This window comes from Lampetra fluviatilis, chromosome 40, assembly GCF_964198595.1.
Source record: "Lampetra fluviatilis chromosome 40, kcLamFluv1.1, whole genome shotgun sequence".
Lineage (NCBI taxonomy): Eukaryota > Metazoa > Chordata > Hyperoartia > Petromyzontiformes > Petromyzontidae > Lampetra > Lampetra fluviatilis.
This window is the reverse complement of record NC_136314.1, coordinates 8,820,119-8,837,028: the sequence shown is the minus strand read 5'-3', so window position 1 is coordinate 8,837,028 and position 16,910 is coordinate 8,820,119. Positions and strand designations below refer to the sequence as shown.

The window sequence follows — 16,910 nt, the reverse complement described above, 5'->3', positions numbered from 1 at the left end:
TTAAACGTTACCGCTGGGGAGCCTGGCTCTCTCCACGTGAGGGTGTGCGACTAGGGGTTTTGTTGAGAGTGGCCGTGGGTACATGCTGTGTACGTGTGATGTCTGTGCTGGTCCTCAAGGGAGGACTGCTGGTGGGTAAGAGCAGACATTTTTTGTTGTTGTTGTCACGTGTAAATAATATTGTTGTTAAAATGTAAATACTGGGGCATCCATCGCGTTATTTTGGGTAATTATTGGTGTTTTCTTAAACGGGCCGGAATTACATCATCTCCACTACCCTGGGGCCGGGTGGCTGTCGTGTACGACATGCGGATGTGCGTTGTTGTGCTGTGCCTCAGGGATTGGATTCTCCTTCTCGTCACAGATCTTCGGCGCCTGCCACACACTGGGTGTTACCTGGTGTGCTAACTGGATGAGGACTTAAAGGAGCAATTGAGCGCCTGTTCGTCATTCTGCTCTACCACTTGCTCTTTGATGTTGGACTTGAGCCGAGCCGATGGAACAACAACATGGACACGCTCTAAGACACCACATTTCTGGGTTGTGCGCGTGTGCCATTCTTGCGTGTCGGTTGCCGTTGTTGTGCTTTGTGCTTTTATTATTGTTGTTGTTCTGTTCCGGTTCCTGATCCCTCCCCTTTCGTTACTTGTGTTGTTGTTATAATCTCCGTTGTGTCTGGGGGACTCCTGGTTGTGATGCCTTCGCCCGCATTATTTTGTTCTGTTTCAGCCGAGGACGGCTGGAATTTTCTCTACGGGGGAGGGTGGTGTAATGTGGGCGTAAATGGGCGGGCCGGATGTGACGATCCGAGAGGGAGGAGTCAGGGTCACGTGGGGGGAGATGGTATAGCGGGGAGACAGGAAGAGATCTGGGTCAGTCGGGGGAGTGAAGAGTGGAGACCGCGTTGGGTGGTCGCCGTGCCTCAGCCTGGTGGCTGAGGGGCTCATGACGGCGCCAGCCAGCGGGGTGGAAGAGAGAGTGTGGGAGATAGAGTTACAGTGAGGCCACGCAGGGCGGAGGTCGAGGAGTGGCGAGATCGCCACACATATGGAGAGTAAGACTTGGCACCGTCGGCCAGCGGTGACCAAGCACGGAGGAGCGACGGGCAGCGGTGGAGCTGCAGTGAGGGCAGCGGTGGAGCTGCAGTGAGGGCAGCCGGAGGACTGCACCGGGGATCTGCAGCGGAGCTGCAGAGGTGTGGAGGCTACGGGAGCAAGAGCAGCTATGGAGCTGCCAAGGGGAGAGCTCTGAGCGAGGGCCGTGCGGGAAAGGTGTAAGAACCCGAATAAAGGACGACGGAGACAGAACCAGGATTGAGTCCTTTATTACAATTGTGTGGGTGTTTCCGAATTATAACAGATGCTGTATCTGTGTTTTCTCACCAGTTTTACCTGTTACAATCAATAAATGACGATTGGAGTTGGACGGTCATCCTGGCTCCGAGGGTTTATTGAACACATGGTTATCTACTCGACTAGCGGTGCAACGCAGCGCACGGCGAGGCCGAGATAGGTAGTGATAGAAAATGGACGGACCTAGTAATCGGGTAGGAGGGGAAATTGTTGAGTTTCCTACATACGGAAAATTCGGAGTACGGATTGTTCTCGGGAACCTAACCCTTCCGTAACTCGGGGACTGCCTGTCCAGCAGGCATCAAGGATCGAACCCATGTCCTCCTACATTCCAGGCAAGGGAGATAACAATTCGCCACCTTTTCTTAGTTGAAGTTTTTTCATTGAACTGCAGTTTAACACCGTGGTAGTTTTTGCGTTCCTGAAGAACACCGCGTTATGGAAAAATTGCGTTATTATAAATAATATAGGATAAAAAGCACAGTCCACGATAACACGTGAAATGCGTACGCAGGCTGAACAAAGACTGAGGCATGTGGGTAGCATCTAGAATCATCAAGCACCATCCCAATGCCCTGTGTGATGATGCTACGCCAAGGCAGCATGTTCAAACTCGTATTCCTACTCGTGCGATGTCGTTCTGTTCACTCGATCACGTTACATCCAATTATCATCCGCGTTATTAAAAAAAACGTGTTCTCTAACAATTAATCGCGTTATATATCTAATTCGCGTTATTAAAACAACAAGCAGCATTACAGCAGAACAGACTGTACTGTAATAGGTTATACTCCGAAGCTAAGCAGAGTCGTGCCTGGATAGTGCTTGAATAAGTGACCGACATGCATCATACCGGTGTTGTAGGCTACTGCGTGGATATGTTTTCAGTCCGGGGCAGTGCAGTCCTCTCTCCCATTATACAGGTAGGAACAACAGGTTCCACACTGCCCACCAGGGATTATTTGTCTGTCTGTCGTGCATATCCGGAATTCCGCCCACCCATGCCCCTCCCCACTGAACACTGAGCTACGCCGCAATTGGTTGACGATGTCGGGGAGGGTGGGGGGGGAAGGGTAAACATGCCCACTCATCCAACTGCCCCCCCCCTGAACGCCGCGCTATCCAACCAAGTTCCTACCTGCCTACTCTGAAGGAACGTGTTCTCACCAGCACAGCTTCACCAGGAAGCAGTAACACTCCGGCAATACACCGGCTATCAAGACGAAGGGCCTGACCGCCCAAACAGACCTCGCCAACCTCCCAATAATGCACCCCAAATCGAGAACGCCGCAGAAAGACTCGGCCGCATGCCGCGCATCATCGAGGGCTGACGGAGGAACAAGTGGCAGAACGAAAACATCATCGGGAAGCTGAATGCTCCGCAAACATCGGGTTTACCACCTGACATCGTATCTGAACTCGCCACGGCAGCTGCAATCACCTCCTCCACAAACAGATATCTTGAATGAAACTTTTTATTTTATTTTACCAGGTGAGGCTATAGATCTCTTTTTCGGAAGTGACCTGGCCACGAATGATCGCTCAACGAAGTGGCTTATCGTGTGGAAATTTATAGCAGCCAAATACTCGAAACGCCTATTCTTTGGTTCTTTCGGTAAAGTCATGTAGATAGAAAATAAAGATAAAACTCACGACGTTTCGATCGCAACACAAGCGGTCGTCATCAGGTGGAGAGAAAAGGGGAGGCAAGCCTCCAACTGCAACTGTTTATAAAGGCTTGACATGGGCACAGACGAGCCAAAGCTGGGAGTGGGTGGGGCACAAGAGCCGTGGAGCCAGCGCTGAGCGGCGCAGTCCAAGTGTGTCAGCAGCATGGGCGGGGCAGCCAATGATAATGCAGGAGAAGACAAAGGGGGGGAGAGAGGGGGCAGAGCTAGGGGGAGAGAGACGGGGCAGAAATAGGAGAAGAGAGAGGGGGAGAGAAGGGGGGCAGAGATAGGGGGAGAGAAGCAGGGCAGAGATAGAGGGAAGAGGGGGCAGAGATAGGAGCAGAGATAGGGGAGAGAGAGAATCGGTAGAGAGGGGGGGAGAGATTAGGGGGGTAGAGATAGGGAGAGAGAGAGGGGGTGAGAGATAGGGGGAGAGAGGGGTAGAGATGGGGGGCATTGCACCTCGCTCCACACATCCACACTGCTGACGGTGGAGGTTGACAAGAAATTACAAATAAAATCATGACCCAAAGTGGTTGATGACATCTTTCCAATGATTGCTGAGTTTATAACTGTCTTGTCTGTTTAAATTGTGTCTGTGTCTAGATATGTGGATGGCTTCATGAACAAATCTTTCTTGATAGCCAGTAGGCTTGCAAAGTACCATCGTTTTAGAGAAATCAATTTCGTGTGAGCCAGCCACATTAGAATAATGATCAGCTACGGCAGAAGAATTGGTCCTACCGTGTTTCAAATCTGCCTTATGTTCACGAACATGGTCTGAGACATGTCGCTTAGTTTCTCCAATGTAACTGCTGCCGCAGATACAGCTTAGTTTGTATACACCGGAATATTGCATGTCAGGAATCTTGTCCTTCACAGATGAGATCAAATCACGGATTTTATGTACTGTGTTAAATTGGACCTGGATATTGTGTTTGTTCATGATTTTGGAAATATTTTGGTTACCCCTGCTATTTATGGCAAGGTGATATGAAGAATATGAATTCCTGTCTATTTTTAAATGTGGAGGGAAACCCAGAGGATCTGAAGAAAAATCCATGCAACTGTAGTGTTGTACAGACGGACTCTTCAACGTCTTTTGTAGCACACACTTTATTTCGTCTTATGAACACAGTCCCTATGCACTGAGGGGTATACGGTCCCCTCACCCGTTACGCTCAGAACGTACAAGCCTCCGCACCCTACAGGCTACTTAATACCCCGCTCTTCCAGTGTCCTCTGACTGGACCTAGGGAGATGTCTCCCCGACCACTGGTTACTCTGAACCCTAGCCCTTATAAGGGCTGGAGGGCTTGGTCCAGGGTCCTAGGCTTCTTCCGCCGTCTTGGGTCTTCGTGTAGTCGAACTCCCCGAGAGCTCTGAGCGCTCTGGCTTTATACTTGTTCGTGGCCGGGTTGTCCAATCCCCGGCCACCTTGTGGAACCCTGTGATTGGTCGTTCCCAATCTGCTTTTCGATCCCAATTCACCCTATCTGACCCTGACCGTTTGGTCGCGCGGGAAAACCTTGTTTACGGTCAGCTCTCACAGCTTGTGAGACCCTGACCGTTAGTTTGAGCGGGAAAACCTTGTTAACGATTTGCTCTCCCAGTTTGTGAACATCGAGTAGTTAACTCTACTACACAACCATGGGAAGAGCATGCAAACTCCAAATATACAAGTGTAAGGGTCAGGATCAAACTCACGACCTCCTGTATGCTAAAAACTAAACAATGTATTTTATTTTAACCAGGTAAGACCCACTGAGCTATGTAGTTCTTTTTCAAAATTGACTTGGCCACAAATGATAGCTCAACAAAGTGGCTTATCGCGTGGAAATGTATAGTAGCCAAATACTCATAAACGCGTGATGTTGATTCTAAATGTGGAGGGAAAACCCGGAGGACCCGGATAAAAACCCACATGACCACAGGGAGAGAGACACGTAAACTCCAAATATACAGCAAGTGTCAGGGTCGGGATCGATCCCACGACATCCTATATACCAGGCGAGGGAGTTAATACCTCACCACCGTGCAAAGTGGTTACACACAGGTGTCAGGGTCGGGATCGAATCCACGCATGAAGCAACTTTGACATCCGTGCCGCGTATGCGATGGTCGTTCCCTCCTGCAGGTGGCTTTACCCAGACAGGAGAAGCCCCATCTGCCTCTCCCCTCTTTGGCTGTCTACGCGCCAGAGGTCGCAACTAGGTACCCGATACCCGTACCCTACCCGATACCCGGCTACCCGTACCCGGCCGGGTAGCCGGGTATCGGGTAGGGTACGGGTATCGGGTACCCGGTTGCGACCCTGGTGCGGCCGGGTACGGGTACGGGTAGGCCGTGAGTCACTGGTGAGTAAACGTTTGTCACTCATTTCCCAACGTCTTGTCTCTTCTCACAATTCAAGTTCCTAGAATCAACCCACCCGCGCCTGCAACGTGGCTTCATCCCAGAGGTCGCAATCGGGTACCCGTACCCGTACCCTACCCGATACCCGGCCGGGTACGGGTAGCCGGGTATCGGGTAGGGTACGGGTACCCGATTGCGACCCTGGTGCGGCCAGGTACGGGTATGGGTAAGGAATCAAAACCCGTTTGCGACCTCTGCTACGCGCATGCATCGTTGTCCGTTTACAGGCTCGTGCAATAAGCACATAAATTTCATTTGAATGTTTCTTCACTTATTCATACTGGTGAACGATACTTTATAGTAATTTGACCGAGCCAACTTTCGTTACGGAACATTAATTTTATTTGACATTCATTTATGTCAGGGCAGTATTTTCGATGTCATTTGTAACACAGTTTGATTTTTTTCTCCGATTTGTATTTTATTGCTTTGGCAATTTTTTATTCTATTTGTTTCGCTGTTGTACTTCTCTCTTGTCGTTTTGGTGACTCAGGTCACGCTTTCTAAATTACAGTTTATCCTGCTCTCTTTTGAGTTCCCACCTGGTTACTCAAAATTAAATAGCAGCCATTTGCCCCAGAGTTTTTCCCCTTCCTGTCATAGACCATCTGCCGCATGTTCACTCCACAGTATCAGGCCGGTCCCCAAGCCCAGCTGCGTCCGATAGGCAGCTGGCCATTAAACTACCGCCAAAATTGTGATTTATTTGCCGGCCATTGAACAAAGACGTTATTCACGAACTTGGTATCCGCGATGTTGGCTATCTGCGAATCGCATCTGGAACTTTACACGACTGCATCGGCAAAGAAATACATTGATGAGATAAAGTGACGAGGGACAATGTGATGCGAGAAAGTGATAATATAAAGTGAAGAGAAAGTGAAGAGTGAGAAAGTGATGAGAAAAAGTGGTGAGAAAAAGTGATTTTAAAATTGACGAAAGTAACGTGATAAAAAGAGATGAGAGATACATAATATTCACCCACTTAGTAGGCCTACGTATTTATTTAAACTAATTCATAAAAAAAAAATAATCCGCCAAATATGCCGTTCATGAGCGTCTCTGGGAACGTATATCCCTCGGCGCGAATAGCGAAAGAAACGCCGTAAACCTTCTCGGCCTGCTTGTCGATGAAGGCGTCGATGTAGTCCCGCGGCTCGTTGGGCGTGCGCTCGTCCCGGTGCTCATCTATATAGACCTGCAGGAAGTCGAATAACCGCTGCTTGTCCTTGAACAGCTGCTTGTGCGGCCCCGGGAAGTGCTTCAGCAGGGGGAACGCGTTGTACACCTGGAACGAGGAGAGGAGGAGCGCCGCCGTCTGGGAATGAAGGCTCTGTCGGTAGGAATAAGGCGACCCCAAAACCACGTCCCCCCCCCCTCCCCCGGTCTTGGATGGGACTGGTCATCACCGTTTCAGAAAGGCTGTCCCAAGTGGCGTAGTAACGACATTGTCAGTTTTGGGAGGGAGGAGGTCTGGCAATCGGTCAGGTGGGGAACCCCCAATATTTGATTTGTCTCGCACGGTCGCACCTAGAGGCTATTACATACCGCGGCTCCCCTTGCCTAATCACAACTTCGTTACGTTCACGGTCTCCGACATTTAACGCTGCAGGGCCACTCCGTTCTTGCAAAATGCAGCCACTACAGCTCCGTAGTAATACCTCTTTGCGTATCTAATGAAATACATATCTCAGAAACGGAGTTCTATTCTATGTCCAAAGTTATTTTATTTAAGTTACTGTCATTCAAAGCAAATTCTGTTACGTTACGTTTCTTTACGGTAGAAAAAACTATGACTTACAATACTAAACCGTTGAAAACATATCTCGTGGTGGTTATCAAAGGGGCCCCAACTCGTAGCTTTTGGCACAGGGGGGGGGGGGTCAAGGCACCCCCTGCCACATGACCACGGGGAGAGAGAGAAAACATGCAAACTCCAAATATACAGCATGCGTCAGGGTAGGGATCGAACCCACGACCTCCTGCATACCAGGCGAGGTAGTTAACATCTCGCCGCCACCTCCACCTACCCTGTACATCGCCTCGATTCACGTCGTTTCGATATGTGCCGTCGCACCATTTCAGGAGCGGCATCCCCGACATAAACCCGGGGGCGCTTACCTGCACGTGGAAAATAAATCCTTTCAGCCACGGCAAAATGTATTTTAGGCCCCCGTAAAGAACATTTCCGCGGGCGGGCTGGGCACGCAGCAAGCTCACCTGCGCCCAAGCGTTGCCCATCGTCTGCACATTGCTGTTGAGCAACTCGAGCAGGTTGATGATCTGCGCGTCGCTGTAGTCGAACCGCTTGCCCAGCGTGATGGAGCAGATCACGTTCCCCGTCGCCAAGTTGATGTGGGTCATCGTCTCGAATGGCCTCCCTTGTGCATGAAACCAACGTCAAGAGGGGGTTTCAAAGTGTGTCGTTTAGTTCCCTGGCTAACCCGTGACCTGGCGCGCTAGTCTGCCAGTATTGTCGCAACATTTTTTTTAATTTGGCCAATTTAGATCCTGACGCTGGCAACAATGGCCTCTCCTTTTGCAAATGGCGTCGTTGCGTATTTATATTCGCTGCGAGTGAAACGGACCGCACCTGGTATTGTGACGGTTTTTATACCCATAGTTAAAATTAGGGTAACCGGCTTCTGCTGGGCCAACCTTTAAGACAGCAGTTCTCAACTGGAGGTACGTGGACCCCTGGGGGTAACGTGGCAATGTCCCAGGGTGTATGCGAGGTGGTTCACAAATGCGTGAAATTATATCGTACGTGAGAGTCATTGGTATATAGTCACGTATGAATCTGCAAGTATGAAATAACTACGATGAAATGAAGATCCTTGTGGTAACCTAGAACGACGTGAAAGACCTTTAGAAACTCGTTGATCGTAAACAACGTTGGTTTGAAAGAGCAACCAGCGAGCACGAACAAATTACTTCACGCAAGCAGAGCATCCGTTTAAAAAAAACATTATTCGCTTGCAGTTACTAGCTAATTAGGATACCTCACAAAATGGGCATTTGGTTAAAATGTCGATGTTCATTATTTATACATTTATTTCTCAGAACCACGTTAGGTCAGAGAAGGGGGAGGGTGGGGTGCTCGGTTGAAAGAAAGTTCAACAAGGGGGTCACAGTAGCCAAATAAGTATAACCCGTAAAAACAAAGTTTTTCACTATAAATCCTTTATATGCGTGGCAGCGAACTTAATATAAAGGATTTAAAAATATATTCGCCTGTGGAGGACGCGGGGATCGATCCCGCGACCTTTGGCATGGGAAGCGAGGGCGCTACCAACTGCGCGACTCCGCCACGGCCTGTGGAGGGGTTACGCTCTGGGCTCTTACACTGTAACGTTCAGCCAAAGCCATGAATGAGTTATATTTGAATATATGTAAAATACATATTTTTTGCCTAAAAAGTGTAAAATTTTGGGAATTTTTTTTCACGAACATTAATTGTCTCGCACAACGAGTCTGTGTGGAAAATGTCAGCTCGATTGGATCACGGGAAGTGGGTTAAAAAACGACCGAAAGATTTGCACGGTCGTAAGCAAGCAAGCAAGCACGCAAGCACGCAAGCAAGCAAGCAAGCGAACTTAATATAAAGGATTTAAAAAGGTTGAGAATCACTGCTTTAAGACATTCAGTGGCTCCTTTTTTATTTTGTGCCGTGGCTGTTTACCACCTTACGATATTCATGTTAAGGCACCACGGTGGCAAGATGTTAACTACCTCGCCTGGTATACAGTAGGTTGTGGGTGCGATCCAGACCCTGACTCATGTATATTTGGAGTCTGTGTGTCTCTCTCCCCGTTTTTCCCTCCACATTTAGAATCAACGTGCGCTTAAGAGTATTTGGCTGCTGTAAATTTCCACACGATCGGTCACTTCGTTGACCTATTATTTGTGGCCAGGTCGCGTCTCAAAAATAAGCTACGTAGCTCAGTGGGGGGGGGGCCTTTATCTTTGCAATATAAAAAAGACTATGGGCAAGGGGTCGGCCAATCGCGTCAGACTGCCACGTGCTCTGTGCTCCCTCTCACCAAGTCTGCCTTCGAAAGGCTCTATCTTAGAGGGGCAACGTGTTGTTAATAAAATACTTTGAGAAAAAAAAGAGGCCGCGTATGAATGTTCGGCTCGTTGAATGGATTTCACGGGGGGGAGGGGGGTGCTAAGTCTCTGGTCAGCCCCATCCCCCCACACCAGCCGCCGAATGTTTTTTTTCCCCCTAGAGTTCCCCCGGCCCCGGCACAACCGTTCATGTCCTTGAAGCGGTGCAGGAGGGCTTCGGCCTCCTCTGCGACCACCGCTTCCACGCTCCTCTTGCCCATGCCCAGCGTCCGGAGCACGGACAGCGAGAAGCGTCTCCGAATGCGCGCCTGCTCACTCTGCGCAAACACCAGCCCTACGGTGGGAGGAGGTACGGACGATGCGCAGAGAGACAAACACAGTCAAGGCCGGTGGTTCTTAACCTGGGTTGCACACTGCACCCCCTGGGGATGCGAGATGCCCTTTCTGGGGGTGCGAGACGTGGGCAGATTTTTTTTTTAGAAGGTAAACCATCGAAACACAAATTAAACACGGGCACATAAGTTACAACTTACTTTGTTTCATCAAACCCTATGGACAGGGTGCTTCAAAATGTGTTAACACTTATATGAGACTATCGTTATTGGAAAAATAACAGATAATAATACACTGTAACATGATAACAAATGTCATGTTAATAGCTTCAAAAAGTCAAGTCTCCACTTGTTTGCCATCGTTGTCACAGAATGCCTGGAATCTTCTCCAGGTGGTCTCCAGAGCCCGGAGGCACATTTCTTGCGCTATTGTTGCAAATTCTCAGAAGTGTTAACATTTTATTGAAGCACCGTGTATTTATTAACATAATTGTTTTACGATTGACAACCAAAGGGGTGCAGGCTGCAGTAAAGGTTAAGAACCACACTGCTCTAAAGGAACGGGGGCTCGACGAAGCCGACCGCGAGGAGAACAAGCGGTCGATTGAAACATTTCTAGTCGGATTTTCACTCTTCAACGTTCAAATCGTGCACCACCTCTATAAAGAACGGTGGCGTCGATGTGACACAGCCCCCTGGTATCTAGGTGACTTTACCGAAAGACCCAAAGAGCATGTAACTATTATATAAAACAAAATTGAGTACTATGAGACATCTCCTTTACCAGTGGCAAAATATAGTAATAGGTTTTTACCCTTTCAACTGGTACAAATCATTATCATTATCAGAGTTGTTTCTTTTTGTTTGCATTTTTACTGCTTGTGTTGTGGTTATTGCAAACATGATGCCTTGTATAAAGGTGTCAGTTTTTTGTACCAGTTGAAAGGGTAAAACCCTATTACAAAATTGAGTGCTAGGATATTGCGAACGCAAAGGCACCATCGACTCAAAGGGGTGGTTTTTGGGGATAACGACTCAGTGGGTGAGACTTCGATTGAAAGGATTGAACGGGTCGCACTTTTGTGCAGGACAAAGCACTTTGCAACGCGAGAATATCTCACGGGCGTTTGCTTGTAACGACGACGCAACGCGATCGCCGATGATCTGATTACTAGTTTTGCATCTTCGTTCAACTTTGGCAGTGGTTTTTAGTTGCAGGCCCTTCACTGCCGCAGAGATTGTAATGCGATGTTGACGTTCCGAGGCTTTTATTTGGCCGTGAGAATGAGGGACAGATCTCTTACAATCATGTTACCAACAACAACAATGCTACCAACAACAACAATGCTACCAGCAACAAAGATGCTACCTACAACAAAAATGCTACCAACAACAATGCTACCTACAACAAAAATGCTACCTACAACAATAATGCTATCAACAACAATCATGTTACCAGCAACAATGCTACCTACACCAATTGTAGTGTGTCAACTGAAGCGCACACACTGTTGTAGGAGGCAACGTATTTATTAAATATTTACTGTACACCACTTCTGATTCTAAGTGTGGCTAACTTCCCCCAGGCTGCTGCTCACTATTGTAGGGGTGTTACGGAGGGGCTGTATACAATGGGATCAGATGGGAAAGAAGCACAGTGGGCGTGGCTATGTCGGTGCACGGGCAGGTGCTCCCAGCGACGTCCGCATCGGGCAGCCTGGGGGGCTGACTCGGAGCTGGGATCCCCCGGGGCCCCACCCCTCAGCGGGGGGTTTGGTATAAAAGGGGATGAGCCGGAGGGCTCGGGGAATAGGTTAAGCTAAACCAGTGAAAACCGAAGAACGTCCAGAGAGAGCCCTGGACTCCCCTGGATCGCCGCCCTTATCAGGGCCGCACAGGACCGAGCCAGTGGCGTGGTCCCGAGAGCCAGAGCCGGTGGTCTTATCAGAGCTGGTCTGGGACTCCGGGTACCGTAAGCCCGACTTACCAGTGTCGGGCCAGATAGCCTCCCCTAGCCCGTTAGTGGAGGACTAGGAGGTAGGTTAGGCATAGCTAGCAAGTGTATCCCCAGCTAGCCGGGTGAGGGGGCCGATACCCCCTCCAGTGTTGTATGTCCGTGATTGTGCCAACTGACGCGGAATAAATACGTGTGCCTCCAACCCCGGCGTCCAAGAGTCCTCAACGATATTACATCTGGTGACAGAAGTGAACAACCACGAACATGGACACGCGCCGGACAGCTCGAGCCAGGGTACCGGAGGCGGAGGACACCGATGCAGTTGTGGAGCACGAGACGGCTGAAGAAGGCATCGAGCAGCCGGGGCCGGATGCATCCACACCGCAGCTTTGGGATGGGGGGGATCCGTCGACAGATGGACTGAGGCAGGCTCACGCAAAACTGGCGGAGCTGCTGTACGCTGCTGCCACCACGCTGGAACAGATCACACGGCTGGGGGCTGGTGGACCGCCACGGGGCGACGACAGCCGACGACCAGTGCGCCTTCCCGCCATTTCGACGGAGCCCGACTTCAAATCTCCCGCCATCGCCGCAGCAGCTGTTGAGGGCGTGGCCGGCCTGAGCCTCGCGTCCGACGTCGGACGTACAGTGGCTGCCGCGTCATCACCAGCGGACAGAGCGTCACCACTGGTGCGACCGGCGATGCCATCCGTCGTTCGCGCCGAAGCCGAGCAGAGTGACGGTGACAATGGAGAGCGACCTTCCACGGCGGCCGCTGCATTGCGCCAACGGCTACCTCCACTCAAGGAGTTTGTTGGCGAGGATGGCGACTGGGGCGGCTTCCAGAAGCGCTTCCTCGCGCACCAGGAAATGGCGCAGTGGACAGATGCCGAGGCTCTCCGCGCGCTGCCGGCGCTCCTCGACAGCGACGCCCTCGCCACTCTTACATCGGCATCGAAGGACAAACGCTCCACGCTGCAGATGGCACTGCAGCTGCTGGCTGCAGTCTACGGACCACCGTCGGACTGCAGGCAGCTCTTTTATGATCGCCAGCGAGGTGCAAAGGAGTCGCCCCTGGCGTATCGTACGAGTCTCCTGGCACTAGCAAAGACGGCCTTCCCACGAATGGACAACGAAGGCGTGGACGCTATGGTAACCGAGAAGATCCTCCTGCTGGCGGACGACTTAGACATTGTCGTCGTGGCACAGGACGACGCAGAAATGTGTTCCCTCCAGGCTGCACGACTCCTCCACGCCAACCTACTCTCGCAGCGACGGAAGACTAGCAAGGCAGCGACCGGGCGTGCTGTGGCTGCAGCCACACTCCCGGCGGAGGAAATTTGCGCTGTAGATCGTCAACTGCAGCAGAGAGCGGGAGTATGGGCGGGCCGGGACGGGTCGAGCCGCCTCGACCATCCATCGTCGTCGCCAGCGCTCCCGCGCTGTTACAATTGCGGCATCCGGGGCCATGTCGCCTCGGGGTGCCGCTCTCCTCGGCAGCGTGGGACGACGCCTCGACAGGACGCCGGCCCTCCTCCCAAGCTCCATCAACATAACCCGGTGAGTCGCGGCACCCCTCATGTTTGGCCCACGCACACACCCGTCACACACTCGCACACCGCAGCGAACGGGGGGCCGACATTGCACACCGTCGCGCCAACACGCACCACTGTGGGGACTCATATCGAACCCAGCCAGTGGTCCGTGTTGGCCCATCGCGTTGTGGCCGCATCGTCGGGGTCGTCAGCCGTTGTGGGGCACATTGACGGGGTTGAGGTGCGCATCCTGGTCGAAACGGGAGCATCGGCGACCATCATTTCATAACTAATTTACAATATTCTTCCTGTCCAGAGCCGTCCTTTGCTGCCCGTTAACGTCCCATTCTATGCTGCTAACGGGGGCTCACTTGGCATCATTGGACAAATTCGAGAGCAAATTTGTATCGGTGATATCAAATTATCTGGCCCGATTTTTGTTTCCTCCTCGCTGGCGGTTCCGTGCCTGCTGGGGACGGACTTCCTGGGCAAAATGCCGATTCGTATTTTGATCGACCAGGGCTGCATTGAGCTCCCGTCGGGCCGACGCATGGCGTTTCTGCCGTCCCCCGCTGCGGGTCGGACGGCGTTCGCGACGGTACCGGCGTTCGTCGATAGAACGGTACGCGTACCGCCGGGGGCACAAATGTTGGTGCATCTTAAACTTCGTCGGCCCTTCGCTAAAGGCATTGGGGACCAGGGGGTTCTGCTGGGGCCGTCTAGGGCCGGGGTTAGCGGACCTCATTTAATTCCGGCCCAGACCATCGTTAAAGGGGACGGGGATCCTTTCATCGCGGTCCTCAATGTGGGGTCGCAGATGGTGGTGGTTCCACAGGGGACCGTGCTTGCTCACGCAACGCCGGTGCCCTGTGAGGAACCCGTCGCGAATCACGTAAGCACTGTCCCTCTGCCGCGACCACATTCGGACAGCGATGAAGGGTGGCTCGAGGCGCTTTGTGCGGGATCGACGGACCTGTCGGATTTAGAGCGTCAAAAGCTTAAAACACTGCTGCGTAAATTTTCCGACGTTTTCAGTCGGAACAAATTCGATTTGGGCTGTACTCATCTGCTGCGTCATTTATCCCTCTACCAGCCCTTGGGGAGCGCCGATCGTCCTGGTTAAGAAACAGGATGGCTCGTTGCGTTTTTGCGTCGATTTTCGTCGCCTCAACAAAATTTCTGTTGCCGACGCATACCCGTTCCCACGGATGGACGAATCGCTTGACGCCTTGGCGGGAGCGCGATTCTTCTCCACATTGGATTTGCTTTCGGGATTCTGGCAGCTTCCTCTGGACGATGATTCAAAGCCTAAAACTGCATTCCGTACACCGCACGGCCTGTTCCAATTCAACCGGTTGCCGATGGGACTCCACTCAGCGCCGGCAACTTTCCAGCGATTGATGGAATTGGTTTTGGCTGGATTGCAATGGGACTCGTGCTTGATTTATTTGGATGACGTTATCGTCTTTAGCAAAACATTTGACGAACATCTCCAGAGGTTGCGGGCGGTTTTCCTCAAAATGCGGGCTGCTAATTTGAAATTTAAACCCCAAAAATGTCATCTGTTACGCGAATCTGTGCGTTATTTGGGACATATCGTCGGACGCTCAGGTATTGCTACCGATCCCGCCAAAACGCAGTGCGTCAGCTCCTGGCCGACTCCCACCTCTGTGGGAGAGGTCAGGAGTTTCGTTGGATTCTCGTCGTATTACCGACGGTTTGTCGCGGATTTTGCGACGATTGCGAAGCCCCTACACGCTTTTACGTCAAAGGGGGTCCGGTTTCATTGGGGACAGGAGGAGGAGGCTGCTTTTTGCTCCCTTCGGGATGCTCTGGTAAAAGCTCCTCCCTTGATTTACCCCGATTTTTCTAAACCCTTTTTGCTCGACACCGATGCGAGCAACACGGATATTGGGGGCGTGCTTTCACAGGTGGTTGACGGCGTAGAACGGGTAGTCGCGTACGGTAGTCGGGTGTTGTCTCCAGCGGAGCAAAGATATTGTGTCACCCGTCGGGAACTGTTGGCAATTGTCAATTTTATCCAACAGTACCGCCCGTATCTGTACGGTCGGCGTTTCACCGTCCGTACAGATCATGCGGCACTACAGTACGCCCTGCGAGTTCAACAACCATCGGGACAATTGTCTCGATGGTTGGAGATTCTCCAGGACTTTGATTTTGAAACTACGTACCGTAAGGGCGTTCGCCACACCAATGCGGAAGCTCTGTCGCGCATGCCAACCACCTCCGAATGCGCATGCCTCCTGGGGTCGGGACGTTGCAGGCCTCCGGGTCAGATATCCGTTCCGGTCTTGGCGGCCGCCGACGACGCAGCGTCAATGACGAATTCGATCGCACAACAGGGAAAAGATTCCCTGTTGGGGTTGCCTGTCACTGAATGGGGGCGCCTCCAGATGGAGGATACCTCCCTCCTCGCGTTGCGTCGTCGCGTCGGGGGTGCTGGGCGGGGGAGGGGTGATGCCGACTCATGGGAAATGGTCCAGGGTATGCTAATGCATTGGGACGGGAGATCCCATCGACACCGGCTGGTGGTCCCTTCTGGGTTGCGGGGTAAGGTGGTGTGGGCCGCTCATGAGCGCCTTGCTCCAGCTTGATTTTTTTTGGCCGGGCATGACAAGGGATGTCGCGGATCTGTTGGGGTCATGCCGTCGGTGTGCGCAACGGAAACCACCAGCACGGGAGTCTAACCCGCCTTTGCAATCTATCAAAGTCTCCAGAGTCAACGAGCTTGTCGCGCTGGATATTCTGGGCCCATTCCCCGCCACCCCCAGGGGCAATAGATATTTGTTGACCGGTGTGGAATACTTTACGCGCTGGCCTATGGCCTGGCCCCTTTCCAACCAGTCGGCAGCAGCCATCGTGGAGGCCTTTGTCCAGGGATACGTCCTGGACAAAGGTGCTCCGGAGCGGCTGCTGACCGACCAGGGCAAAAATGTTTCCGGAAAACTACTCCAACAAGTCTGTGAGCTCCTGGGCACGAAAAAAATTCGTACCTCCCCGTATCACCCGCAAACTGACGGGATGGTCGAGCGTCTGCATCGAACCATCACGTCGATGTTGTCACAGCAGGTTTTGGACTCACAGACCGATTGGGACCTGCAAATTCAAGGGGTCTTGGCAGCATATAGAATGGCCCCCCATGCGGCAACGGGATTTTCCCTCTTCTTCCTGATGTATGGCCACGAACCTGACCCGCCTGTTCGGGCCCAGCTGCAGATCCCCGCGCCGCAGGGTAAAACTAAATTGGCCGACCATGTTAAATTTAATCTTGCTAAATTAACAGAGGCACGGGATGCTGCCATGCAAAATTCCGACCTCCGTCAGAAAGGTAATGAGAGGCTCAGACTGGGTCGGGCGCACGTGCTGCAGTGGAAGCCGGGGGACAAGGCATGGCTGCACTGTCCACAGGTACCACTTGCAACCTCCTCTAAACTGGTGCGGCCGTGGCGGGGCCCTGTGGAGGTGGTTGAGGTTTTGCGGCCTCAGTGCGTACGCATCAAATGGGGGAAGCGGCGGTGGTTTGTGCACCCGTCCAGATTAAAACCCTTCGTTGCGGT

General features: G+C 51.8%; 1 protein-coding gene across 2 annotated transcripts in view; it reads right to left on the bottom strand.

Moving 5' to 3' along the window:
* Positions 1-16,910, bottom strand: part of LOC144946220 (cytochrome P450 2F3-like) — a 57,079-nt gene that overhangs the window by 27,424 nt on the left and 12,745 nt on the right. For both annotated transcript variants that reach the window (XM_078875075.1, XM_078875077.1), the window contains exons 4-6: positions 9,693-9,842; positions 7,658-7,818; positions 6,549-6,725 (exon numbers count right to left, since the gene is read on the bottom strand). In XM_078875075.1, the coding sequence (XP_078731201.1) occupies positions 6,549-6,725; positions 7,658-7,818; positions 9,693-9,842 (488 nt within the window). The remainder of the gene's footprint in view (positions 1-6,548; positions 6,726-7,657; positions 7,819-9,692; positions 9,843-16,910) is intronic.